This window comes from Zosterops lateralis (genome assembly GCF_965231275.1).
Source record: "Zosterops lateralis genome assembly, chromosome: 1".
NCBI lineage: Eukaryota > Metazoa > Chordata > Aves > Passeriformes > Zosteropidae > Zosterops > Zosterops lateralis.
Window position 1 is genome coordinate 35,382,255 of NC_139762.1, and position 26,680 is coordinate 35,408,934.

At 37.4% G+C, this 26,680-nt stretch overlaps 1 protein-coding gene across 1 annotated transcript in view; it reads right to left on the reverse strand.

The window, feature by feature from the left end:
- JAZF1 (JAZF zinc finger 1) overlaps positions 1-26,680 on the reverse strand; it is a 187,587-nt gene that overhangs the window by 14,203 nt on the left and 146,704 nt on the right. The window contains exon 3 of the mRNA XM_083872383.1: positions 15,577-15,773. Within this exon, the coding sequence (XP_083728509.1) occupies positions 15,577-15,773 (197 nt within the window). The remainder of the gene's footprint in view (positions 1-15,576; positions 15,774-26,680) is intronic.

The window sequence follows — 26,680 nt, forward strand, 5'->3', positions numbered from 1 at the left end:
TGCACACAGCAGGGACAATGTTCCTACAGGTGATACTCATTGCTGATCTAAAGACACATAAAGTCATCCAAAATGAAATACTCTTTCTTCATATAACAGGAAATAAATGATCAGGGCAATGAAATAAAAAAACAGTCAAATAACAGCAGCCATGCAAGTCTTTAGAAGCTGTATGAGGACTCTCTCAGCTGCGAGCTGGTATGGGTGGCACAGTGTACTGGCTCTGCAAATTCCAGCAACAAATGTCAGACACTGGATCATCCAGAGACACTAAGCCAGGGTCTTTGTTGCTTGCTTGCTTTGGTGGGTGGGGAAAGAGGACATAGATGATAGAGAGCGGTTTTCAGCCTTTATAAAAAGTCCATTCAGAATAATTTCTTACATTTTCAAAAATACTTTTACCATTCGTGTCCACAAAGATGATCTAGACACAACTGAAGAAAACCCAGAGAGGTTTAACAGAGCACTGTGCAGTGCTACAGACACTGGTATTTTAGATAGCAAATACCACTCCAGTGTTTGGATTAAGCACTTCAATACAACAAGCACTAGGTTCACCCCAGTGAAGGCTGGAGCCTTTCTCCAGCATGTGGGTATAAGCACATGCAGTTGAATTTTTGCTCTTCTCCCAGGTAAATATTCCTGATCCTCATTTCTGGGCAAAGAGGGACAATTCTGTTCTCAAAGCTGACTGCATGCTTGGAACTTTGCTGTCACCGGTGGGAGCTGATTGAGGTGGTTATGGTTTGTCAAACAGGCACTTGCCAGGGCTGGCAGAGGCCTCCATGCCTCTTCATGATCACAACAGAGCCATCAAAATAGCAATTATGACTGACTACTGCCTTGGCCCTGTGCCAGGTGGGGCGGGGGCTCCGGGCTGGCCGCTGCCAGTGCATCCTGCGGGCTTTGCGGGCTGTGGCTGCCCCTGCCAGCAGCCTCCTCTTTCCCATGACACCAGTCAGAGCAGGATTTGGCCAGAACAATGTCTTCTGGAGAAATCATGCTTCCTTTTCTCTTTTCCAGTCCTCTCCTAGCTCAGATCAACTATCAAGCACAAAATAATGAGCTGTTAGGATGTATTTCTGCCCAGAAGAACTAATTTTCTATTGTCTCTGGCTGAAGCAAGGCTCAGCTAATGAATAAGCACCAAGAGAATTTAAAAAATGTAATTGTTGAAAATTACATGTAATAATGTGAACATGGATTCAAATACAAAGAACAGTATGTTTTTTATCATTATTTTTAGGCACAAAGCACTTGAAAGCGCTAGAGAAAATAAGTTAAGCAAAAAAAAAAAACCCACGAAAAACTTTTTTGTGTTTGTTTGCATCATCTAAAGTATCTTTCAGACAGCACTTTCAGACCTCCACTGCTAGACCAAAGGAGGGAACATTTAAGCATCTAAAGTTACAGGTAGGTGTTTCTGGACATCCTCTCCCCTCTCTCCCAGTCAAATGGTAACTGTAATTTGCAGAGTTACAGAGACAGTCTGAAGAGATCCTTCCCGCAGCTATTTTGGAGGGTGGTACTTCAAACAGGATGAACCCACACACAGTTAAACATCCAGCACCTGGTGTCTTAAATGACATGGTAGATAGGGCAATTCCAACATTTCACACCAACTGCAGTTTTAATTTCATTGCTCTCAGCATAAGCTCTTGCTGAATTTCAAGTGACTTAAAATGTATCCTGTTACAAGGCTTGGATTCACTTTGGAAAGTGTGCAAACACTCCTACAGGTAAAACGTAAATCTGAATACATTGTATTTTGATATAGAATGACTTTGGCTGAGCTAACCTGTATGGAAATCACCCTGAAATGTTGGAGGCTAAGCTAAAATGATAAAGGTACAAAATAAACATAAAGTTTTATATTTAAAGTGCTATTAGTATGACATTAGTGATATATATTCTTTTTCACTTTTCATTTCAAATTCATGTGTAAACACTTCTTTTCAGCAAAATGGAGAACCATTTACACATGAGAGCTGCTCTCCATTTTGGGCTACTAGAGAAACAGAACTAACACACTCAGGTTAAAAAAAAAAATCCACCAGAGCCAATACTGGGATTGGTGGAGCAGCTGGATTCTATCTGGCCTTAGGAGCAACTGTGTGCCGTTTTCTTTCCTCATATATCTGTATCTTGATAGAAAAGAACAGTCTTTAAAACAAAAGCACTGTAAATCCTAATTCAAAGTTTATAAATCCGCTTGCGCACCTATATAAGCAGATATGTTACAACCTATTGAATGTATAAATGCAAATAAAACATACATGTAATAAGATAAACAAAAAAATCCCCCACTTCCAATTACTTGTGGAACAGCAACTAATCACAAAAACATGCATGTAAAGAACTGATTCTGGAAAAAAACAGTCAACTGATACCACGGCATGTGTTTTGTAGAGCAGGGCTTTCTGAGAACGCTGCAGAGGTGCTAAAGCAAATTGTTATAATGTCACTGCACAATGTGCTGTTGAAGTTTTATGGTCACACTGCGCCAATAGTCTCGGGAAGTTACTTTGCATTCTTATATAAACTTTTTCCCCCCAATCCTGTTTTCCACAAAAAAGGGCTTTCAATAATGTACAATCTTGTGTTTATACATACTACAGGATAAACATGATAAACCCAAGAACACAATCTCTACTTTAAACATATTTTAAAACTAGATTTCTGCAACTTCATGTAAACAAGAATAAGCTGTTAAACACTCACCAAAAAAGAACATAACCTTCCTGTAATTAAATGGCAGTGTTTTACATGGCACTTTTTAAAAATCATGAAAATAAAAAAAGTAAATAAATAAATCAGCCCAGCAGACCCCTCCCAGTTTGAGGCTTAACCTGCAAAGTAATGTAACTGTAATAAAACCAATGCCAGCTGGACTCCTTTCTTTTTCTGGCTTTGGCATGAGAAGCAAGAGCAGGTATATGTTTGAAGAAAAACAAAGTAGGACATTTTCCACCTTTAGTCACAGGATGTTAATTGAAATCTGGCAAATGTTTAAAGATATTCTCAAAATGTTCAAAAAAGAATTAAAACCAGTTGGGGCTGAGAAAAAGAAACAATCCATCCTTCCTCCCCTCCCTTCTCTCCCCTCAAACATCTGTTCCAAACTTATACTCCAAAAACCACAGCGAAGAACAGTCATAATTAATGTTATTTTGGCTTTTTAGTTGCTAGGCCTGCATTCCAAGGTTAGAAATACAAAAATACAAGTTCAGGGCACACTATTACTGTACTTAAGGACTCTCCTGATGCATATAACAAAACAGCAGTTTTTCTTTTCTCTTCTTTACCCCATTTTATAAAAAAAGAGAAGAAAAAATAGAAACGGTACCAGGAAACAGTTACATGTTGAAGATAAAGGATTACAATAAAAAGTACCTACATAAATGAACTACACTTTATGAAGCTATGAAAATACATTTGAGACATGTTTAATACATGCTTTACAGCTGTACAAAAGCTATCCAGCCACTTACAATGCAGGTCATAAAATTGCTAATGCACACAGGTCCCTCCCCACCCCGACTGAGGAGCCTTTGCCTTCACTGGTGTGCAAATCCTGCAGGCTGCTCTGAGCTCCCCCCAGGCACTGCTATCACTGTGCAGGCATAGCCTGCACTGCACAAGGAGTGCTGCTGATTTCAGTAGGATCTGGCTAGGCAGGGACTTCCAAGATGCTCCTGGGCCTCCTTAGGCCCTCCTGTGTGAATGGGCTGCAGCATTCATGTCAGCCCTGGCTCAGGGCATGGAAGACAGGTGCTGTAGAGGTGCAAGACAACTCTGCTTTTTCAGCAGCTTTGGGCTGAGGAAATGTCACGTTTATGAAGCCAAAGAGGGCTGGCTACAAACCCTTGACCAGCAACAAGGGAAGCAACGGCAGATTCTCCACTTCAATGCACTGAAGGGCTGGGAAGATTTAATCTGCATGAATACACACTGACCACTTCTCTCTGCCTGCTTTTGAAGCTCTGACCATCTAGATTTAAGAAACACCATTAGCATGATTTGAGAGCTAGTCCTAAGACCCAGAATTACCAGTATGGGCTAATACGGCTATCAACTACTGAGCAAGAATCAAGGCTTTTATCATTTTAACTACATAAAAAATCTACAGGAAAGATCTCTTATGTTTTTATTAATCCTACTTCGTGTTTCTCAGAAAGAAATTAACACAAGCATAAGAGCACATTTAGTGGGGAGTCATTTCCCCTGTCTCATTTTTAAAGACAAAGATTCTGATAAAATAAAATGTACACTGTGCCTCTTATGCTGTCACAAACCTTTCTTTGAGGCTATCATTGTTTCAATCAGGTCTACACAACGTACGTTAGCAGGAGTGAGTTGTTTCAGGTGACATATCACTGGGCTGAAATCAAAGTACTTTTCAAATTGCTATTTTCCATTGCTCCTTGGCTTCTTGTCTCCTTCAACATTAGAGGCAGAAGTGCTTAGAAGTTGTTGTGAATGGCACTGTCTGACTATATATGGAAAAACCTTTCAAGAGGGAGACTATGCTAGCAAGGACAAAGCACCAATCTTCATCTTCAGCAAGAATTAGGGTGGTGTTTTCCACCTGCCAGGCCACAAGCGCTAAAAAGACAAAAGGAACTTGTGGTTTTAGGAGTCAGCGAACGTTTCATGTTTTTTAGTTCACTTGGAAATACACAAAAGCTACAAAGAACACTGTTTTTCCTAAAATGTTACATAATTTTGAGGATCTTGTACTGGCTAACATCACCTCATGATACACCATTTCCCCTGTGAAATAAACCTCTCTGGGTTATAAGTCATCAACTGGGAAGTGGTACATTAGTCCTTGCTTTTTATTACTTTTGATTTGCTTTGGCCATAATGCAAGGAAAACTCAAACATTTGCTTAAGTTTCATCATCTTCAGCACACTGAAGTACTGCCTAAATAAGTCTGTTTCTTTTTTTTCTGCTAAACCATAACATTTCTGTCAGTGTGCAGACACATGGCACTGGTGGACAGGGAGTAATTTTTTCAGTCCTTGAGGTACTACACTGGTACAGATAAATCCCATTTAATGCCACAGTGTAATATACCTATATGTATATGTGTGTAAATATGTATGTGCATACACACACACACACACACACACACACAATTTAAATAAACACCTAAAAGCTCCATGCGGCCACTACTGTTTCTAACTTGGAGAAAAACCATTTCTGTTTTCAGCTAGGAATTTTCAAGATAATTAGCAGATTACTTACAAAACTAAATAGTAAATAAATAAATAAAAACCCTTCTACCAGTTGGCCCTTGCAGTATAAACACACAAACATGAATGCCATCATTGTTACCCAGAACTGCTGAAGTAACTTTTTGAGTGTCACACTATCCCTACGTTAAACCAGTTATGCCACAAGCTGTGAAAGGCAGACACAATGTGCTTTCTACAAAATGCATATTTTTTACACATTTGGAGGAAGATGGGTCTATGTGTGACGGGTATGCTTGTACACAAAACCCCCTATCCTATCACAAATTAACGCAGAGATAATCTTTACTTTTAAGCTTATTGTACATTTTTTTGTTCTTGACCCTGTTAAAAATGGTTTGCCAGGGCAGACTACTACGATGGGGATTATAAAACAGTTCCTGTGCTTGGAAGTACTTTAAATCTACAAGCCATGTTTCTGTTGCTGCTTTGTAGCTCAAACCCCAAAACTAGTGATGATTTTATGAGTTGCTGTAGTCTAGACAACTTGGTTACTTTTCAATTAAATTGTTCCTTGGGGAGACTACTGTGAAAATTCCCATACAATTAATTACAGGTATGTGCAATTAAAATACAATTCTACAGCACAGTAGCTTTACAATTGCTGGTACAATTTATGTCTGTATCAAACAAGAATGCTCTGAAGGGGCTGGGAAGACAAAGTACAACACACATGTAAAGCTACTTGTAGTGAATGAGATGAAATAAAAGGTAGTGTTAAATTTTTGTGTGCCTTTTCCTCTGGTAAGATTCAGAATTCTACTAGAAAGCACAAAACCTGACAATTGAGCTAATCTTCTCAGAACATATTTTTATAGCAAACTGGGCTCAACACATTTTTACTCCAAATTAAAGAGCAAATCATAAATATAACAGAATTATATGAAAATGCACCCATAAAGTAGAAAAATTAAGAAAAAGAGAAAATAGAGCAAAAAACTGAGAGGAATCATGATTTTAAAAAATCAACGTGTATTTCCCCTTACAGCAAAGCCCCATTTCCCCCCATTGGTTATTTTCATATTAGTCTTACTTTCCTCTAGATACACTTAAAAAATGTCCTTTTTACTTTAAAAGCAATTTAAATGTTTAGAAGCACCACTTTCAAATATCATTTTGTGATTATAGTATAGGTCTTTCTGTACTTAAGTTATAAGTTGGTTTAGGATGGAGTTAAACAAAGGACTAAGCAGGGGAGGTTATCAGAGCATAGTTATCGTGCAAACCATGGAAAAGATTAGTTCCAGGAGAATCTCCACAATCTTGCTCCATCTTCACAAGTTTACAGGTTTGGATCAGTATGAATACCAAACCCCTGAAAAATTAAGACACTCATGGGTCATGTCAGCTTGTCTTGCACAGCCTTGCAGAAATCCTCCAGGATCTGTACCCCAAAGCTTCAGGCCTATGAAAGATCTGTAGTCATAGACTTGCAGCCCTGTAGTCCTTGCAGCCTTGACCAACACCTGCTCCATGTGCGCTGAAAGAGGTGGACTCTGAGGAGTCCCAAACACACTGTAAAACAAACCAGATCACTTCTGTAAGGCAAACAGGGCTGGGGTTTGTGAGTCCTTATGACTTTGGTTTTGGCTAGGAGATAAAAAAAAGACACCGGGGCCTCCCTTGTAAGAGACACAGCCATCAAAGGATGGGCAACTCCCATCCTTTCTCCTTCTAGGGTTTAGCCAAACTGCAGAGCAGGTACCCAGGTAATTGCACAGCTAGAGGTCAAAAAACATGCAGGTTTGACCAAGTTATCTTCAGGATAATTCCAAGCTGCTCGATTTGGAGCTACAAGTTAGTCCAAGATGTGACAACACTGTTGCAGTGCCTACAATATGGAATTATCTCTGCTCTGCAGATCCTCCAAGCCTAAGTCTCAGTATGTTCTGGGAATGTAATTCTTTTGGTTTGATTTAGTCACTGAGTAACCAGGTTAATACACAGTCTTGTCTCTCTAAGGATCTCTAAGGAAGCCAGACAGTCACCTGACAGCTGATGACTGCTAGGAAAGAAAAAACACCATACCCATTTCTGAAGCACTTAGCCAAGCACAGTGATGAACATTTAAACATTTTTCACTTTGGATTACGGAAGAAATAGTGAAATATGTACAAGTTTACAGCTTGGCTCCCTAAAATTGGAATGTGACATCTAGCTCTGAAAAAACATCTTTTATCCGTGGGAACAAATCCCACCCGTTCTAAGAAAACCCCTATAGGAAACAATTGGACTTTTACTTACTATTTTCCATTGTTATTAGAAACCTTTTATTATAGCTTTATTCCTTAAGGTAGAATCTGGAAACTACTACAGATTTCTCTTATTATTCCTGCTTAGTCATGACCTCAGCCAAAAGCTCATGTTAAAATCTTGTACTATACCTAAGCACACACATATACTATAGTTAACTCATACATTGATCAACTGTTTTGCACAATGTCATTCATTATTTTTTTCATTATTTTTTACAAGAACACCTATAAGGCTCTGTTAGAATAGGTGCCTCACATTGCTAAATGCTGGGCAATTATACATACAATATAATTTAGTGTGCAGGATTAATATATGCCCCCAAACCTGCAATTAGATGGAACCATTTTGGCTCCAATAAAGGAAGTTCTCTTCCATCATCTAAACAGAAATGTGAAAACCTGGCAACAGTGAAGCATCTCAAAAAGAAATTTTGTCAGGGGACCACAATTCAGTTTCCACAAGATATTTTAACATAGATTTTTTTCATACCTTGTAGGTCTGAAATATTAAATGTTTTCAAACATTCATTATGCTGGAGAACTGAATTTGGTCTTCATTTTGTGAAGTATGGCTTGCTTATTTATTTGCCCATAGTGTTTATCCAAGAGTGAGTCCATATATCTAATTTTTAATAAAAACATAGCATAAAAGTTCTTCAGACTCTGAACAGGCAATTAAACAAATAGAAAGTTCTGAACAAGTAATGAGATGGCTCCTCAGACATCTGAAAGTCTGTTTTTTCAAGCTGCAACAGAGCTTGGTTGATTCATGCTTTACTATGCTGGACACACCGTAAGTCAAACACAAAAAAATGTAACACTCTCAAGCCCATTTCTCAGCAACAACTTAATACAACAGCCCTGGGATTTGATTTAATATTTCTACTTTTCGTTATTTTTTCAATTACATCTGCATGATACTAGGCTACTTTAACATAAAGTGTAATAATTAAATTTAAGCATTTACAGTATGCTAACACAGGTGAAGAATTTTTGAAGTGAATTGCTAAAGCTGGGTTTTTGTGACTACATAAATTCTTGAGCTTGCAACTCTACAAGTGGTGAAGACTCCATTCCAGTCTGACAAAGCACTTGTTATGTGCTCCAAGTCAGGCAGCATTTACTTCCTTAGTATTAGGTGCTGAACATTAATCATGTGCTTGAAGCTCATGTGACCTGAATTTGTAGCATAATTTTCAAAATGCCATCAATGTGTACTTGTTTCCATTTATTTGTCCTCCAAAGTCTAATTTCAAACTCCCTTAAGATCTAATCAAGGAATATTTTGCAGTGCACTTTGCTTACAAAAATAAGCCCACCACAAAAGAGCAGTATCTCTCTAGCTGTAGCAACATTGAGTAAATTTTCATTGCCCAAAGAGAAAGCTGTTGCAGATTATCAACTGAATAGCAGATTTGGTTCATAGTCTACTCTGATTCAACCTAACATGGAGTTCAGAAATGCCACCTGCTGACAGCAGCCAGATTCTGCTATAAATAGCAGTTCTGCAACCAATTCAGCTTAATTCAGCTATGTATTAATAGCATATCCATCAACACAAAAAGTTTTGAGCACCCTAACTCTTCCTGTAAGTCTTCAATTAATTTGTGGGGGAACATCCCTGCTATTTTATATTTCTGCTGTTCACTCTAAACTCTCAAAGTAGTTCAGCCGAGCAGATCTCTTTTTCTTGCTGGACTCTGTTTAATGTGCTGTTCCAGCACTCTGTGCAACAGCTGTCTGTGCCATATGATTACTTCATTGTTGAAAGCCTGACATATGGAAACTCTACTGAAATGTTAGCTGCTTTGATACCTATGAAGAGGAATGAGCTTTTACATTACAACAACGCATTTTTTAAACAACTTAAAGTAAAAAAAATTAAACACACATTTAGAATCTAAACCATATTAGTTTCCAGCATATGCCTGTTAATCTATTTCAATGCCCAATTCCAAAGGCTGGTTACTATTGTGGTTTTGGTTGCTATTACTAGCAAACAATGGGTGGTTTTCTTTCAGCTTTTGCATTCTTGGAAGAGAAAAGGGAACAGATTCAAGAGGAGGCCCATGGGATTCCTTCATGAGTTATCCTTGAAGGCAAATGCTATACAGCAGAATTACAGGAATGATATCTCATGTCATTGAGATAACAGTACATGAGATAACCAGGTTTATTGAGAAAAGTCATTAACTGTCACACAGTGTTTTGCTTCTCAAAATCAAAGCTTCCACAACAGACGGCTCCTTAATGGACCAGAAGAAAGGCGGATCCTTATGGAAGAATTTCTGAGTCCCAACTGCCTTTGGTAGGCAGAGAAAGGAGTTCCTTTGTTGTAATATGCAGACTTTCCTCTCCTGTAAATTAGTCACCCAAAGAGGGAACAATGATGCTCTAAATTATTTCATCAGCAGCATGAACACTTGTTAACACAGAAGGAAGCTGTAATTTTTTGGTCACTGTTTTGCCAGTAGTAGCATTTGAATCCTGAACAAAATCCATCTGAATCAGAGAAGATACTAATAGTCTGAGTTTTAAGGATCTATTAATTTTATTGAGTAAAAATTTGTATTTACCTTTTTAAAAATATTCAGCCTTAGAAGATATTCCCTAATGATGTAAATGGGATATGATTCTCTTTAATTCAGTTACCCAAACCTGAATCAAACATAAATATATTTAAAATTATTGCAAACATTTAAAAATGCAATCGCTCTAGGTATAAAAAGTACTCTTAAATACACCAGGCTCTGAAAATAAGACACTAGGGGAGGACTGATTTCTTTTTTCTTATTTTGATTGAAATTTAATTGAATTTCACTTTCAGTTACAAAATGATACATTATATTTAGTCATGTTTCACCACTAGTATGATTTATTAGATAAAAATTGGCCCATATTACATAGTGTGTTCTGACTGAAATAGTGCAGCTTTAGGACTACTGACAAAGCTACAAAGCAATTTTGATTTCAGTTTTAGAATATGCTCCATATCTCTACAAAACTACTGGTTTATTATAAATCTACTAAAGTATAATTCAGATAGTATCCTCAGATGGTAAACATAGTAATTTCTACATCAACAGTAATAATTTGATAGCCTCAGTAATATTTTTTCAAGTCTCATAACATTACTTTGCAGAATTTTTAGGCATATTTGATTAAAATATCACTGTTTAGATCTTAGATTTCTTAAAGGTTAAGGTAAATCCTACAAAGTTTCTTTTTACTCCAGATTAAAATGGTTTATTACTTTCAAGTTTTACAAGAAAGAGAAAAAACTTTAAAAATTGAAAAGTTAGGTATTTTCTGTGGGTAGAAAACGGGGTCACATAAATACTGAGACTGGACTGGTGGAAATTTCAAGGAAGTCTGACATATTTATGAAAGGTAAAAACTTTCAAATGCAATTAATCAAAAACGACTGAACAAATATGACTCCCCAGAAAGGCATTTATCCTAATTAATAGGACAAACCAATAGTTTGTCACCTGCTCAAATGACAGCTGTAAATCAAAATGGGACTTGCCAATTCTCCATGGGGTCAGCCTATGACCACCCATGAAAACTGCACTTTTTCATCTCCTTCCCAAGTGCAAGGGCTGAGAAATGGCCACAGCTGTTCCAGGCAACCACAGCATCCTCAACATTCTATGCCAAGACTGGCTGCCATCCACTGCCCCAAATGATCAGGCAGTAAATAGGTCTATAAACCTATTAAAACTGCATAAATATTATAACTTATAATCTATTAAAATAAAAAATAAACAGGAAAGCATGTCTGAGAGCCAGCTTCTTCAGCGCAAAATGCTAAGTTAGAGGTTTTCAAGTACTCCAGCTTTCTTTTTTTTTGCGGTGGTTTTTGGGTTTGTGTTTTGTTTTGTTTTTTTTTTTGTGCAGGGGAAGGTGGGAGGGCATAAGACTTAGGGCAGAACTATTAAAAAGCCAGTTGGTGGTATTAAATTCTTGCTTTAAGATTTATAGGAAGGAAAAAAATTCACTCCAGGCTGAAATTTACTATTCCACGCTTGGAATAGTAAAAAAAAAAAAAAAAAAAAAAAAAAAAAAAAAAAAAAAAAAAAAAAAAAAAAAAGTCATAAATAGAAAGGAAAATAATAAACACACAACAGGGGTTTCAGATGATCTTTGGTGTTTCTTCAATGCAGAATTGGCTTTATTTTATTTTTTTTTTTTTAGTCTGAGATTTATCACTATGAATTACTTTTCTAACTGAAATTGAGAACATGTAACTTTAATAATTAATTCCCAATAAGTTACTATCACTGAATCCCTTTTAAAGCTTTTCAGTATGAAGAGATATCATAGCTTTCAAAGGAATGTCAATCCTCTGACTTACACTGAAAAGCCAGGAAGTTAGGGGTGGAAATTTCTTCTGTGAGCCACACAGATGTATGAAAACAGTCAAAAAATTAACAACGTATGTTGAGGATTCAATGCCAGCCCCATTTTTACCCATAACTAGACTTCATTAGTTTTGTGGGTTTAAAATTGACATTTAAAAATAAAAGCAACATAAGTTTTTGTGACTTAATTGAGTGCTCCTTAAATAAAGAGATACTTCAGTATTTGCAGACTGCCAACATCTTTCCAAAATAAGCTGTGTGCTGGTGCTACTTTGCTCTATTTCACTATCACCCTAAGGAGACTTTATTCCTAATGGAAGCCATTTCTTTTGCTAAATCCTGCCTGTGAACTCTAACAAGACCATTTAAGCCCTACTAAACAAAGTCTCCTGGGAGGCACTATTGTTAAAATAAAAACTGGAGCAAATTTTTAAAGTGAACTTTCTGCAACCGTTAGAGGATACAGGTCTTAAGAAGAAGAGAAAACTTGTTATAGGAGAGGGAACAAAAAGCCAAATGTAAGCAGAGAGCATATGCCAGCCACCCCGAGGGAACAGAGGGGGAGTATAGAAAATTAACTACTGCATTTCTACTTCTCACCAAAACCACAAATGAGCCATTTCAGGGGACTAACACATCCAGAATCTGAAGATAAATACATGTCTACCTCATTACCTGAGAAGAGCCTTAAAGAGCACAGTCCTTTGCTGAATATTTCTGCTTCTCTATGAATAATCTCCTGTACCAAGAAGCAGGAGGTACTTACGTGTGCACATGCAACATTCTCAGCATCGATGTGTGTCAGTCTGGACGCTGCTCAGTTCTGTCTGAGAATGAGGCCCCACAGTCTTGGCACAGATTTTTACTGTAAAACTTAACAAACACTCTCTGCAGCCAAAACACCTTGAACCACTTCTTATCAGGTTTCACAAGCTAGGTGGGTTTGAGTCTGGTCAATACATGGATGAGAGATCATTATATGAAATTGCACGTTGCTGAAAACTTACAGCAGTAGCTTAAAACCATTGGGCAGTGGTGAGACATCACCATGAGGACATGCACAAATGTGGCTGGGATCCAGGCAGCTCCTGGCTTCACCCAAGCCAAGACTAACACCCCTGGGAAAGCCAAGATGAGCAGCACACCAAAAGGGAGGACAGTTCATGGAAAAGGAGACTCAAAAGATTAGTGTGGTTTTCACTTTCTACGTTGAACAAGAATGACAAGAAGCCATATGTGACAGACACTCTCTGCTGAGTGGAACATGTGTATTTGTATGCCACCTCACCAGCCTGTAGGGCATGATTCCTCTCTGGCATTCTAAGGGGCACCCTTAAGATACTGTCCCTGTGCAGTGACAGTAATGCCAGGCACACTGCTGAGCCCTCACAAATTATCCAACAACTGAGATAGGAGATAACAAAAGGGAAACAGCCATTCCCAGAATTTCATGAACAAATGGAGTCAAAGCAATCCCATTTTATTTTTGACAAAGCATAGGTCTAAAGGAGGGTGAGGACAAGGATTGTATTTGGATTATAACAAATACAGGGTATAAGACAACCTAAGGGAAAAAAGCCTCTTGGTTTTCTCAAGTTACCACAACATACATGTTTACCTGCATTCAAAGGCGAATTAATAAGAGTTTTCTCGGAGTACAAATCAAACAGGACTGCATGGAAGGAATACAGCAATATTCTTCATTCTCACTGGATGCAGTGGAGGGTATGCCTGTAGGGCTGGAAAGCTGTGTAGGCACTGTGAGGCTGAAATGTAGGACAATATACATACTCCAAATTGTTTTCCTGGAACAGATCTTGCCTAACTACCCTTAGTTACATCACCTTGCTAGTTAACTGCCATATATACTTGCACTTGAGGGAAAAAGATTTGCATTGACTAATAAAACACATGTAAGCAACACATCTGACATTAGTCTGCAACCCCTACTGGGCTGCCTCTCCAGGCGCTGCACCCACTCAAACTCAGCCATGGCGTGACTCTGAGCACCTCATCTATCTCAGTTAGAAAACATCCTACACCAGGTAAACACTGGGAAAAAAAACTGTAGTTTATCAGAAAAAGTTCAATGCTTACTTTAGGTCCAGAAAAATTAGGATGATAAAAATGGAAATCCTGGGCTGAGGCCGCTGAAATGCAATGCAGTTAAATAGTACATTTTAGAAAAAGTCTTAAAGAAAGAATATATGCTCTTCGCTACTGGGATGTTACAAACCCTAGCTTTGGAACAGAGGTCCAAAAGGGAACTTGGAACAGAGGGTGCAGAAAGTGGAAGGCTGGTATTATTTATAATCTGGTAGGCAGGACTGGCAGAAATGCAGTCATAACAGGCTGATTCTCTTAAATGCAGGTAAAACAACATTCTGACTAACTTCAAAAGTTTGGAAAATATATAAATAGTAGAAGTATTTTGCTAGACAGATGCTGACTTTTTTCTTTAGTATTTGATGGAACATGTTTTAAAGAGTACATTGCTGACGGATGAGCAATGTTATACTACCTGACCACATCATGAATTAGCCTTCTCAGGAGCTGTACAAAATGTAAACAAAAGAAAGAAGAAACTCCTTGCCATCTGTAGGATGTCAAGAAAATGAATCAGTTTGTTTCAAACAGGAGATAATTAAGAAAATCTAAAATTTTCTGAATTACATTAGGACTTTATCATTTAGCTTTTCTCAACATGCTTCCCTTTTTCAAAACCAGGGATATACTGAACAATCACTTCATTTAACAACTTCCAGACAGAACATCTCAAGGACTGATACAACTTTTCCATTTAATCATTAATACTAAGACATGAAATAGCCTATATAAAAAACATGTGGCGTAACAGTTTTTCAGGGCAGTGATGCTCATGTGATTTCCTGCTAAGGAGAATGAATATATTGGACCTATCTATGACAGAACAGAATAGCCCTTTTATAGGCATTGAGCTTTTTAGAAGAAAATACTGGTATTTAGTCTGAAGTGTACCAGAATTATTTGACAAGATCTCTGCTTAAAGTAAATCAGGCTGACTTCGGCCAAGAGATCTGGTTCAGGATAGCAAGCAATTTTCAGTTACTCTAATCAGCGCAAAAAAAAAAAAAATCCCAGGACTTTTATACCCTGGAAAACCAGTGGAATATTAGCTTTTGAAGGAAATATAGATCCCTTTTTTCATTTATTTCTTTTCATGAACATAGTCTCCTAACGAAAGTAATTTCTACATGACAGCAGCAGAACATTCCTCCCTGACCACTTAAAATTAATTCCACTGTCCCCCACAAAAAAAAAAAAAATAAATTGGGGGGGGAAGCGGGGAGGGAAATTGGGTGGGGGGAAGATACTGACCACTTATTTTAAATCTTTAACTGACACTGTACCATAGACAGAGCTCTCCTACCGATACATAAGAGGTCTTTTGCACATTTGGCATTTCTGGTAAGGTTAGTTTCTTCACATAATTTCAGATGCAACATTTAAAGTCAGTGTCCTTCTCTGCATTAGCAAAGAATTTGGAAACAAATGCCCACACACATTTTAGGGACTGCAGAACAAACGTAAAATACCACAACCTTTGCTTTTCTATTTTTTGGGCGCTTCTTACCAATGCCTCAGTATGTCTCCTGTTCTCCAAATGCCACATAGAAGTGCTCCCTTTATTTGGGATGAATTAAAGAAGAGGTGCTTACCTGTAGGAGTACTACTGCGAAATGAAGAGGAGGGAGTGATTGGAGGGGTGACTGGAGGAGTAAGGCTTCCACTGCTGTGGCGAGGTGGAGTAGATACATTCCCACGGGACACTGTGCTTGACAAAGTCAAAGAGAGTTTTGGCTGAATCTTTTTCTTCAAAGACTCCTGCTCACGTCGAGCTGCATCAGTCATAAATCTAGAACAAGGACAATCATGAGGATGAGAGCTCTGAACCACTGTCCACCAGCAAGCTTTAGGTGAAGATAAAGGAGTTTTTGCTCTCATTGACCCAATGAAGTTTCAAACTCAGCCATGACAAGTTCCTCTACAACACACAAATTTACAGAATTACAAACTTCTCCATCAACAGCTTTATGTGTTCAACATCTGGGCCATTTCCTTCTGATTTCAATAAAATTTATATTAGATACTTGCACCATGTGCAAACACACAAGTTTTTTAAACCTCAACCTAGAGCTCAGCATTATAAACAATAATATAATGATTGTACTCAGTCCTTTACAGTAACTACATTCAATCATTGTAGTAGCTACTTCAAAAAGTAGCTGAGAAAAATGTTAGCAGCAAATGACCTTCAATCTGAAGGTCAAAGGGATAGAATTAATTACTTTGTGTAGATACATAATTTTCAATAGGATAATCACATCCTTTTACTAAGGGTTTTAGACAACGTTGCCTGGCATAAAAGATGTCTAATTAAATTGCAATTCCTCAAACTGGAGTTCCCAGCTCTTGGAAACCAAATGAAGTCTCTCTGTACAGGCTGAGGAAGGCCTAATGCAACTCAAGGCTAATCTCTGTAGGAATCCCACCAGCATGATGCCAGGGGTCTACCAGTAGTACTGTAATTCCAGCAGGGAAACTTTTTGCATGGGATATCTCATCTGGAATAAAAAGTGCCTTTTTTCACTTTTATTCTGATTCCTTTCAAAAGGGAACAACTGAACTGGAAAAGATCACTTTTATTCCAAGTACACACAAAGAGTTACACCAGAAGACCTGATGCTGCTTTCTGCTGACATTCAAAGCATTTCTGTTGGCACCTATATTAGCTCTCACTTGAAAAGACTGGGGCTCCCACACAAGAGGATCTATGCAAGTCAGACTTCATGACTTGGCATTCGAGAGACATTTGAATCCTCTGTCTTTCCCCTCCACTACATATGGATATACATTAATAATAAATAATGGATATCTTGAAGGATTCCTAAGGCAGGCTAAAGTAAATCACCTTGTCAGTACAGCCCTTTGTCCTTGAGGCTGCAGTACAAGCTACACCTGCCAGTGAATAAAAAAAAATATCCAGTAACACATGATACAGAATAAAAAGTTAAGTTACACCCAGGCATTTGTTTGACCATAGTCTCAAAACACTATGGCATAAAATTTTAGGTAACATTAGAGCAATAAAGATGCATCCTGTCTGTCCATACCATGAAGCCATTAATAAGGGGATCTTTGCCATGATAAGTAACATCAACACACAGGCATTAATAAACAGGTATGTGACATGGCAGCTTATCTTCTTTGAACTGAGACGACAATACATCATGTCAAGCCCAGATGTGGCATTTTTATGAAGTTAATATTTTAAATGCAGATATCCATAGTAACAGTTGAGTGTTAAATTTCTCTTCTTCAGCCAAGGGCACAGATGATATTGACAAAACAGTCCTCAAACAGAAGTCTAAATTTCATTCAAGAAAATATAAGTAAAAGGATTTTAATAAAGTGGTCATTCAGTACACATTTGCTTTCCTCTAACAAGGAAATGTCCAATTCACTATTTTTGCAATTTGTACTATGATGTATGCTTGCTTCTGGATGGGAAGCCTTATTCCTTAAGAAAATGTTATGGTAACATTATAAATCCTTGAAAACTTGGAAGATAACTTCAACTGTGAGATATTAAAAGCAGCAGCATGAAAGTCGCTCTTTAGTAAACTCAGCCACAAATAACAATGTTAAAATAATATTGAGTTATAACCACTCTGGTTGAAGTCCATAAAAATCAGGAAAATGTGAAGTTATAACTGAAACTTCTCCCTATCCTCTTAACTCATTCCCATTTGGGCTAAGCATGTAAAGTATATTTCAAAATGTCATTTGTTGTCTACACTGTGAACCTGAGAGAAATGGAAGGCAGAGTCTGCTGAGAAGTTCAGTTTCCAGTATCTCATGTATGGAATTAACTTTTCCAGATCCAAATAGTCCCATACATGTTTGCTGAAGCACTGGCAGTGCTCTGGGTTTGAAAATGAAACTTGTCTAAATGGATTAAAAGAAAACATTTTTCAGTATCTTAATTGAAATGCAGTATTATACATGTGTCTGACTATGGCAGTGTTCTTCAAAGCTTAAAATATAAGTATTGTAATGATGGCTATAGAATGACATTTCCAACTAAGTCTTTAATTTTCATGTTGAAAGTACATTATTGTTGCAACAGCAAGTGTTCACAAATGAAACATGCTGGAATTAGTGTTGAATACTGGTCTCTAAATTACATGCCTGCATACAATTTCCCCTGCCTTATTTAAATACACAAGATGTCTGGGAAACAGAAAATGAACTGTAACTAGAAAAGGCTGCTGTTTTACTTAGGTTGAATTCATCTTCTTGATAGTCTGTCTCACCATCTTCAGATCCATCTCTTTGCTGGGCAAAGCTACCTCTGCTATTTTCAAATTATTATCAACATAACTCTGCCCCTCTAGTTCCACCACTGGGCACATTTCAGTCTCCTTTTCTGTTGCATACGATCTTGTTTACACCTCATAATCCTCTTTCCCTCAAACCAATACATCATAGAGGTGCAGTGAAACAAGGAGGATCATTCAGCTCCCAGCCATTCACTGACCCTGTTTGGAAAAGCATGGGGTTTGTGTGCTTTCTTGCCAACAGTTCATAATATCAGACAGGAGCAATCTCTTTCTAAAGAAATCTCTCCTACACCAATTTTTTCTTTGCTCACAACTTTCCTAATTATTCAACTCCCTGCTCCAAAAAATGTGGGTGCAGTGATTTCTGAATCAAGTGCTTGCAGCAACTTTAATAAACATGAACAAAATATAGTTTTCCCCCCTCTTCTCATTCCCTGGAATGGTTCAAGTATTTTTATTGAAACTTTCCCAAGAAATTCAGCCTGAAGGAGACACCCAGCATGGAAAATTTCAGCCCAAACAGATGAATGTTGGCAACATAAGCAACTGAAACAGTCTTATAATGGAAAGTGTTGCACAACTTTTCATATAGGTGGCAATATAATACAAACAGTGTTAGCTCTGGTTACCAACACAAAAAGTCACAAAGACCAGAGGTTACGCTCAAATTCAAAAAAAGCACTTTCAAATCTAACCTTTCCCAGAATTTCTGAGACTTGTCACCCCCAAAAGCTTTGGAGTCAAGGATGAACAGAACATAGTCTTAGAGATTTCCTCGTGCTGTTAGCATGCACTGCTTCACGATCATGCCCCAGAGTGACTCACATGATGGTGTCAGAGTTAGTTTATCATAAAACCTATGCTACACACAGTGCTAAGGCAGTTTAAGAGCTCAGGACTCATACACCCAGACTGAGAGTAAGGATTATAAAAATGAGCTGCAGGTAAACTGAAAAGAAGAAAAAAGAACCCAGGTTACTCTTCAGAATGTATATTCCTAATAGTTCTCATCAGAGCACGAAGTACCCTTTCCTCCTCTTCCTCACTGCTAAATCTTGTTGGTGAAGGAAGTCAGCTTTTGGGCCAGCTCTGTTTCCATGTCCACAGACATTCACACTGACAGTGAAGAAGGTGCATCACAGCTGCCTGATTGGATTTGAATATTAATTTGCTACATTTAGTTTCTTCATGATTTAGTTTCTAAGACATATACCAACAGAAGATGTGTCACAATCACGAGTCTACTGTTCTCCAGCTACCACGTGCACAGGCAAGAGAAGGGAGGGGGATTATTCTGAGCTTGCATAACAAGCAGATTACACCACATGGAGACTCAAACCCAGGACTGCTCTGCAACACTGTCCAGCTGCACACAAGCTTAAAAAAAATGTACAGCACTACCTAACAGTAACAAATATACCCTGTCCTATGCCACACCACTGTCAACCAGTACTGATGCCTTTGGTATTAGCTTTCATATTTTCCAAATTCTGTTTTGCATTTCTATATAACTCTGAACTCCATTTAAGGTGTTAGCAAGTTCTCTTCACAGTTTAGTTAGACAAAACAATCCTTTTCCAGCCTGAGAACCAAGGACACCATTGCAGCTTCAGGCTCAAAAAGTACAAAGAACAGTGAATTGAGGAGAGCAAACTAGGAGGATGGGACTTCACAACCTGAAGCTGTAATTGGACAATTAACCCAAATGGACAAAAACTTACAAAAGTGTGAAAACACATGACTCGTTGTCCATCTTGGGTGTAGCCTTGGCCAGGCTCTTGTATGGCCCAAGGTGTATCCTTTGAAGGCCTTTTAAATAAATACCTACTTTATTCCTTTAACACTGTCTAGTCTCTGTTCTAGGTAGCCTCTTTAGGGCATCAGTACTAGCCCACAGTGGAGAAAGACAGCAGAACAGAATCAGTTCTGACCTTTTTTCATTACCAGATAATTATGGAAAAACATTTATAGTAGCATTCAGGTCATATTCATGTTTGCCTAATTTGGCTAACCTGCCCTAGGAAAGCCTATCACCTTTACCAGAACATGAGAATATGTTGAGCTTCCATCACTTGTATTTCAGCAGACTGCTCCTTTAGCCTGACGCTCAACTTCAAGATTGACTGGAAAGAGGAGAAAAAAAAAAAAAATCCATGGTGCTCTATTACAGATTTGTGCTGCCTAGTGGTAGTATTATATTTAGATAAAAAGTGGTCAGATTTACTTGACAGATGGGGCACACACTAGCTTGCTGCCTACTAAATTACATACATACATACATGAAAGCCACACATTAATTCTCTTGCTATTCTTTACAGCCACCAGAGCAAGGTCCCTGCTGTATCTGTTTCCTCTCCACAATCTTTTCCCATTTTTGCTTCAAGATGTTTATGCTATTCCTTGTCCGTGCCATACCAAGAGAAATAATGAAGTGGGGGTGGTAATTTTAGCTTTCAGTCTTCGTCATCACATAAGCAGTGTTTAGGGAAAAAAAAAAAAGGCTAGGATGGAAAGTACTTGTAGTTGTACAGTATTTTAAAACTTTAGGAGATCTCCGCTTTGAAGATGGATTAGGAGAATTCACTTCTCACGGGATGACCCCATTTCAGTAGGACAGGACTCTGTGGACTCCTCAAGTCAGGAGCTGTCCTCCATACACTTTATCTTTTCTTGTGCTTGATTTAACCAATGCCAGAAAGAAGAGACAATTTACAAGTTGAACTTCTATTGGGTTAAGGAAAATTCTGGTGAAATCCAAATGGTGGGAGTTCAGCAGTACTCGTTCACAGACAAGTTCACTGAGTTGGGCTATCTTGTGTCCTGGAAAGGATGAAAGGTTTTTCTCAGTTGAACCTGAACAACACTGGGCCAAAACAAAGACAATCAGTATCCCCAGTAATGTCTTGCCACATTATTTATGCAATCATGAAGAAAGAAAATATATGAGCAAGTTTTAGACCATCCATTAACTCAAATAATTTGATGAACACCCTGGAGCACTTTCACAGATCATTCTTTGCAGTTTGGGGAAAACAGAAGTATTCCACAGCTCTTTATAGACCTTCTGCTTCACAGAAGCTAGCAACAAACTTTTTCCTTTAGAGAGCTTTCATTACAGTTTTAGAAAAACCCTAAAAAGAAACATCAGTGTGAAAAAACCCCATTAAAACCATGCATAATCCCCCACATGCCTTCACACTATTTAGATTACAGACTATTTGCATAGTGCTAAAGTATATGATTCATACAAAATCCCCTTCGGATGGTCTTGCTTTTTTTCTAATTTCACAAAAAGTGTAACAAGTGGGGAAGAAAATAATAATCCCTTCCCAATTATTCTCTCAAACCTGTATTGGATTTCACAACAGGCACTACCCAGATGAAACAGATCATTAAAAGGCATTTCTAAGTTTCTGGAAAGAACTCTTCCAGCCCAGTATTTATGGCAGAAACACCTCACATCTGCATAGGACTCCAGGGTGCTCATTCACTGAGATCAGGTCTTAAAAGGGAATTCAGTGTTCATTCTCAGTGCCAGTGGTATTCAGACTCATCTATTGAAAACTTTCCCTCTCTCCTAAATATGGAATATTTATGACAAACTGATGAGTATCTTAGACAGATAGGACAGAATCAGATTTCTTTTTATTATTAGCCTTAGGCATAATTCATCGCCAGTACAATTCTTTCATTTCCATTATTCAACCAGTCCTCTCAAGACGCAAAACTGTTACTGCCACAAAATCAGCTATAGAGTAATACATATTTTTCTGAATATTTGCATCTTAAGCCAACGTAGTAGAGATTACTAGGCTGCACATGTACCTTAAACAATTTAAATTGCATTTCTGCCTCTTCACTGAAAGACTCGAACACAACATTCAATCACACTCAATGCTGTCAGGAGATTCAAGGCTGCAACCTTAGAAAATCTGCTAAATATGAGCAAGAGTTCAGTGGGTTTACTTTAGTTGTCTGCTCTTCACACATTCTTAAAAGATACAATAAAACACAATAAAATATTCACCAAGGAGATATTTTGTGCTTCTAGCGTGGAAAATTGATTCAGAAGATTGAGTAATTCCATATCTAAATGTGTAAGTGGAGCTAATGGACAGTGATACGCCAAAAAATCTATTACCACTCTAAGAGAATGAAAATAAACCCTCCCAAATAATACAACTGCCTACAGTAAAGCATGTGTTTACTCACTGTTAATCAATACAAGGCAGTGTTAAAAGCAATGGAAAGAAATTCAGTATCTCTCTTGGTTTTGGGAATACACAAAAACATCAGTGTGAATTACATTTCATACTTCGGTTAAGAGAAATATCAAACACTGAACATAAGCCCTAGCTTTCCATTTTATAATTATTAACTATATTATATGTAATATATTAAACGCTTATGATATTAAATATAGGGATTTCAATATTTTCTCTTTGGAAAGGAGTTCTTTTACATCTTTTTTTTTTTTCTTCATTCTGTTTTCTTTTTCTTCTCTTTTATTCTGCTTACACTTATTTTCCTGTATTTTCTTTTCAAGAAGCGCCAAAATAATATTTAATTTAAAATTAAAACCAAACAAATGTGAATCAGTGTGGTATGTTCAGCCCATCACAAAAATAGCTGTTTAATTAAAATTCAAATGTAGAAATTATTTTGGGGGGTTTTAATTTTTAGATTACATGGTACTTTTGCCTTTTCTTTCTTGAATTTAGGTAATACAACATATAAAAAATTGATGGCTACATTTTATTTTATATTATTTTTAAATTGTCAGAAAAAATGCACACTGGATAATAAAATTTGAAAAGGAACATAATCAGGGCAGATGCAGTCTTATTTTAGACATTTCATTCATAATAAAAATTCATTACTTATCCCCTCGACTGATGATGGGGACTGAAGGAGAAGCCCACGCTGTCTTTCTGATGTTCTTAAAATAAAAAAATGACATTTCAGTGCCTAAAAGGAACCAAATGAGAGCTCACAAAAATTCAAGAGAACAACAGTAATTTCCAAACATTAGAAACATACTGCTAGTTCTCTTCCCTTCCCCTCCCATACCCTCCCCAGATTTTTCCACCCTATCTTGAAGTAAATGAGTCAGTTTCAGAAAGGAGCTATAACTTAACTGCATCTTCAAAATTCTGTAATTTCCACGGAGTGAGAGGCAATAGTTGAGAAAAAGAGATACTTGAAGGAGGTAATTAGCAGGAAGGCAGCAAGCACTTGATATAGTTTGGCACGATATTTTCACCTCTTCTATAGAGTTTTCTTCTTCTATGCAGAGTTTTAAAAAGTCATGATAACCCTCACATCTGATGGAAATGCTCATTATGTTGTGTTCTGTCACGACATCAACTTATTTCTTATCAAACTCATTCCAGAATTTTGCCACTGGTGAAAAGGAGCATTTGGATGGTGCAAAACACTTGCAGAGTTTCTTGCAGTTGGGACAGATTTCTAAGATGCTGCAGCCTTTAGCATAATGTAGCAGCTCTTATTTCAGAAATCTCCTCCCTGCACTCACCAAGTGGCTTATTGGGACATATATCAGCCTTGGCTTTGTTTGCAGCCACTAACGAACAAACCAGCCCTCGCCTGCTGCTAACAACAGATACTTTATGCATTATTGCCTAATTAATCGTTGAATATAACGTCATGAATCCTGAAATTTCAGTTCATACTCTTGTTAATATAGAGGAATAATGTAATGTCACACAGCCATAAAATGTTACAGAGACCGAAATGAGAATCCTAGGAGACATAAATAATGTGACACAAACACTATCTTCTTCATTTAAAGTAATTTTTAAACCACATAATTTAAAAAAAATGCACCATGACAATTTTTAAATTTGCATCATAGAAACAAAACTTCTGAATTATTTTTCTTAGGATGACTAAAGACAATCTCAGATGAATGAATACTGATAGCATCTTTTCAGTAATACTCTAACTTTACCTATCAGTTATTAAATTTAAATATTTTAAATACAGTTATTTTACATTTTATGACTTGCTAGACTACTCCAAGGTTTCACATGAATGAAATGCAAAATTCTTGAAAGCAGAGTAAAAATTTAACTTTTACTTTAGTGAAAGTACAGCGGTAATAAATTGTGTGTGCCTTCTTATTTGTAGAAATTATAGACTTCAACAAATTACTAATGTCTGTGGAGAAAATGGAATTAAACTGCCCATAGAGTTAAAAAAAAAGGGTCTGTACGCTCTAAATTTGACTTGAATCTCAAAATAGTTCTTGTGTGGGACGAAATAGTGTACAAGCCCTGTTCTGGCTCTCTGCACAGGCTCCAGTACTGTCAGATTGCCTAGCTGCAGTAGCATGTTTTATGTTCAGATGTGCTTAACATAAAATACTGTATTTTTTTCCATTACTGGTCCACCCTCTTTCCTTCTTGAAGAGCTTATTGTAACAATTCATATAAAAACAATTTTTCAGTCAGCCCTACAGAGAAGTAGATCTGTGCGTGCATGACACACACTTTTACTGTTGGACTTGGTTTCATTTTATTGATGCCACAAGGACTTTTAGCTTTCAGAAACTGGGAGCTGAAATGTCAGATATTTTATTCTTGTAATGTTCCATTTATGTCTGGCTATTCTTGTATCATTCTGTGTTGAGTTCTCCTGAGAATTCAAGTCAACACCCAAAGACAGATTCATCATGCAAGAATTTAAAAATAGATATTATCACAAAGCATTGCTTATTAACTTTAAGGAAGTCTAATATCAATCTGCATAAATAAAACAATCTTCGGTATTTTACACAGTATTAATCAAACACATTAACCAACATATTTTGAAGGTTTTCAGAAATCTATCACATATACAATATCTGCACTGGCTCCTCCAGGCAGTAAGCAATCCAGAATACCCATTCAACAGAAATATGACAAAAAGAAACTAATAATAAGATGCATAATAAATTAATTCCTACATTAAAACTAAACTCAAAACAGATGCTATTTTTTCTTTCAAAAACAGACACACCAAAGTCACTCACAATGCACTCACAGTTTGATTTTTAAAGAAACTAAATCCATTTGTGAAAGCACTGATACAGAACATGATTCTCCAGTTGAGAAAGAGCATTCAGCTCAAATATGTTCTCCCAAGCTTAAAACGTAGTGCAGATTTAGATGGAGAAACATTTTTTGAAACTGATTTATAAATCTGTATTCAGAGGACTGGGTGGGGTAAAGCTTATAATGGAAAATTGCAGCAATCTTAACATTAGGAATGTGAAATGTCTGGTCTTAATAAACTAAGTTTTCAGGCATCGTGAGTTGTTTGAAAGGACGATAGCAACTTGCAAACAATTCAGCCCCACTAAAATGGCAAATTGAACATTCCCAATTCTTCAGCCTCTGCTGCAATGAGTCACACGTCTATAAAATAGCCAACACAAAAGATTCCTCCTTGAAGGTAACAAAGTTCAGGTGAAGATAGACAAGGAAAAGTGGAAAAGGAAGAAGATAACCATCACACATGTGTTTGCTCTCTTATACAAACAGAATAACAAGCTTGCATTTTGGTAATTGTGTACTATTTTAAAAAAATTGTACTTTTCTACACTTTGAGCTGATTTGACTGACAAAGTTAACAGTTCATTATGTAATCATTGCTGTTTTAGCAGTTTGGGGAGGGGGAAGTACCTAAGAACTAAGAATAGCTCCTGAGGTCCCATATTCAGCTGTAAGGCATAAAAGCAGAACACTGATTTGCATTCTGAAATTTTGTCCCTGTTAGTCTTGCAACGTGCTATTGCACCAAACCTAGGCATGTATGGGAGTGCAGCAAATCCCCCAGTTTTGCTCAGTCTAACAGGAAACCATTCCCTTGCATCCCTCACTGGCAGCCACCCTCCCACCTCCAGCTCGAGTGAACTGATGAAACCAGCAAAACCCTGCTAGGATGCAGAAGAAAAGGACTGACATCTGAATAACTAACAATGCACTGCTTCTCAGGCAGACAGCAGGGAAGTTCCTTCAGCCCTGTTTGATCTGCTTAGCTGGCATTATTGCAGAAAGCTGGTTTTTCATTAGGTAAGAAAAAAAACAACCCCAAAGTTGTGATGCTGCCTAAGTGAGGTTACAAATGTACCCTAATACAATGTATGAAGAGAAAATAGATGGTGTAATACAGAAAGACCCAAGACTTGCAAGTGGAAAAAAGTATAAATTACTATTTTAATTAATTTCCTAATGTAAAACACAGCTGTAGTAATGTTGGCAAATATCACCTGCCTCTTTTAAGTTTGTTAAATTAAATCATGCTCTTTAATTGGGTCTTAACGTACAAAAGTATGTTTTATTTACTTTTTATTACAATATCAGTATTTTAACTTTCAGTTTGCTTGTGCAAAAGCTTTATAAATTACTTGAATCAC